The following is a 2,956-nucleotide window of genomic DNA, read 5'->3' on the forward strand; positions in this document are numbered from 1 at the left end:
AAATGTAAAATGTGAAGTATCAACTTTACCCTAGAAGTAAACTGGGATAAGCATAAAATGTCAACTTTACCCAAGAAGTATGCTTGGTATTAGCATGAAGTATCAACTTTACCCTAGAAGTAAGCTGGGGATTAGCATGAAGTGTCAACTTTACCCTAGAAGTAAGCTGGGATTGATGTGAAATGTCAAGTTTAAAGCTTACTCTTAGTAAAATGTAAAATATGAATTTAAAACTTTACCAGCTCATTATTGAAGAAAAAAAAATTCTACTTAAAGCTTTCGGGTTCCTTGTTTTGTTAAGTTGTTTAATGTTGTTTCTAACCTTATATCATAATGTAGTAACATACCAAAGTAATGTAGTAACAACGGTGGGGAAACCAGTAGTTTGTCAGCATTTCTGATTTCAGAAGTAATGTCGTATCCTTTAGGAATTCCTTTCAAGTAATGTTTCTTGTGCTTTGTTAAGCCTAGCCACAAGTATATCTGAAGTTTCGCCTGAATCGACCAACCGCCAGGACCGTTACCCCTCTTACCTGGCAACTATAGATGTTTTACATTATTAACCTGGTAACTGTATTAAAATTACGTCTGTAGAAAAGTTTAAACTCTCTTCGTAAAGTTACGTCTCTAGAAAAGTTTAAACAGTCTTCCTAAAGTTACGTCTGTAGAAAAGTTTAAACAGTCTTCCTAAAGTTACGTCTGTAGAAAAGTTTAAACAGTCTTCCTAAAGTTACGTCTGTAGAAAAGTTTAAACACTCTTCTTAAAATTAAGTCTGTAGAAAAGTTTAAACTTTCGTCGTAATGTTACGTCTGTAGAAATGTTTAAACTCTCTTCTTAAAGTTACGTCTGTAGAAAAGTTTAAACTCTCTTTTTAAAGTTACGTCTGTAGAAAAGTTTAAACACTCTTCCTAAAGTTACGTCTGTAGAAAAGTTTAAACTCTCTTCTTAAAGCTACGTCTGTAGAAATGTTTGAACTCTCTTCTTAAAGTTACGTCTGTAGAAAAGTTTAAACTCTCTTCTTAAAGTTACGTCTGTAGAAATGCTTAAACTCTCTTCTTAAAGTTACGTCTGTAGAATAGTTTAAAAACTCTTCTTAAAATTAAGTCTGTAGAAAAGTTTAAACTTTCGTCTTAATGTTACGTCTGTAGAAATGTTTAAACTCTCTTCTTAAAGTTACGTCTGTAGAATAGTTTAAAAACTCCTATTACATAGGTATTTTGAATATCGTTATGTACTGTACAGTTACCAGGTTAACAATGTAGAACATGATGTACTGTACAGTTACCAGGTTAATAGTGTAAAACATGATGTACTGTACAGTTACCAGGTTAACAATGTAGAACATGATGTACTGTACAGTTACCAGGTTAATAGTGTAAAACATGATGTACTGTATAGTTACCAGGTTAACAATGTAGAACATGATGTACTGTATAGTTACCAGGATAAAAATGTAAAACATGATGTACTGTAAAGTTACCAGGTTAATAATGTAAAACATGATGTACTGTACAGTTACCGGGTTAATAGTGTAAAACATGATGTACTGTTCAGTTACCAGGTTAACAATGTAGAACATGATGTACTGTATAGTTACCAGGTTAACAATGTAGAACATGATGTACTGTATAGTTACCAGGTTAATAGTGTAAAACATGATGTACTGTTCAGTTACCAGGTTAACGATGTAAAACATGATGTACTGTACAGTTACCAGGTTAACGATGTAAAACATGATGTACTCACTCCTCCTAAAGTTATGTCTGTAGACATGTTTAAACTATCTTCTTAAAATGTTCTTCACTTATCTTATTGTGTTCTTAAGGAAATGATAGGTATCCTTCACTAACTAGGGTGCAGGTTAGCACTGTTGGAAAGCTCTGGATTTCGTAGCTGGCGACCCACGTTTGAATCCGTGCGTTACCACGAAATGTTCTTCACTCGTCTTATTGGAATGAATTAAAACGTACTTCAATATTTAGAGAACAATAAGAAATAACGGTTGTGTATATATTTATGTATGTGTGAAATTATGTTAGTGTAAATATCCATCTTCAGCCTCAACATGCTCTTCCTGATGTTTTCATCTGGATGATAAGTGGAGGAAAGCGAATTGCTTACAGCAGGCTGCCAGCTAAAGACCTTCTATTTTCCATTGTAGAAGAAGAAGCAGGAAAACACTGTGGAAAAGTTCAAACTATCTTCTTAAAGGTAAACACTCTTCCTAAAGTTACCTCTGTAGAAATGTTTAAACTCTCTTCTTAAAGTTACGTCTGTGGAAAATGGTTTAAACTGAAGTTGTAAGTATTGTCCATCCTCTGTCACGTGCTATATAATACAACAAACTGAGTGAAGAAGCCTTGAGACAATACTTACAACTTTACATCCAGTGTCACGTGCTATATAATACAACAAACTGAGTGAAGAAGCCTTGAGACAATACTTACAACTTCATATCCTCTGTCACGTGCTATATAATACAACAAACTGAGTGAAGAAGCCTTGAGACAATACTTACAACTTCACATCCTCTGTCACGTGCTATATAATACAACAAACTGAGTGAAGAAGCCTTAAGACAATACTTACAACTTCACATCCTCTGTCACGTGCTATATAATACAACAAACTGAGTGAAGAAGCCTTGAGGACAATACTTACAACTTCACATCCTCTGTCACGTGCTATATAATACAACAAACTGACTGAAGAAGTCTTAAGACAATACTTACAACTTCACATCCTCTGTCACGTGCTATATAATACAACAAACTGAGTGAAGAAGCCTTGAGACAATACTTACAACTTCACATCCTCTGTCACGTGCTATATAATACAACAAACTGAGTGAAGAAGCCATAAGACAATACTTACAACTTCACATCCTCTGTCACGTGCTATATAATACAACAAACTGAGTGAAGAAGCCTTAAGACAATACTTGCATCTTCTGTC

General features: G+C 34.2%; 1 protein-coding gene across 1 annotated transcript in view; it reads left to right on the forward strand.

Annotated features, from left to right (window-relative positions):
- Positions 1-2,059: 2,059 nt before the first annotated feature.
- Positions 2,060-2,956, forward strand: part of LOC111083947 (otoferlin-like) — a gene marked incomplete at both ends in the record, with an annotated part of 8,387 nt that continues 7,490 nt past the window's right edge. The window contains one exon of the mRNA XM_022380694.1: positions 2,060-2,212. Coding sequence (XP_022236402.1) covers positions 2,060-2,212 — 153 coding nt within the window. The remainder of the gene's footprint in view (positions 2,213-2,956) is intronic.

The sequence above is a fragment of the Limulus polyphemus genome, unplaced genomic scaffold (genome assembly GCF_000517525.1).
Source record: "Limulus polyphemus unplaced genomic scaffold, Limulus_polyphemus-2.1.2 Scaffold12306, whole genome shotgun sequence".
Taxonomy (NCBI): Eukaryota; Metazoa; Arthropoda; class Merostomata; order Xiphosura; family Limulidae; genus Limulus; species Limulus polyphemus.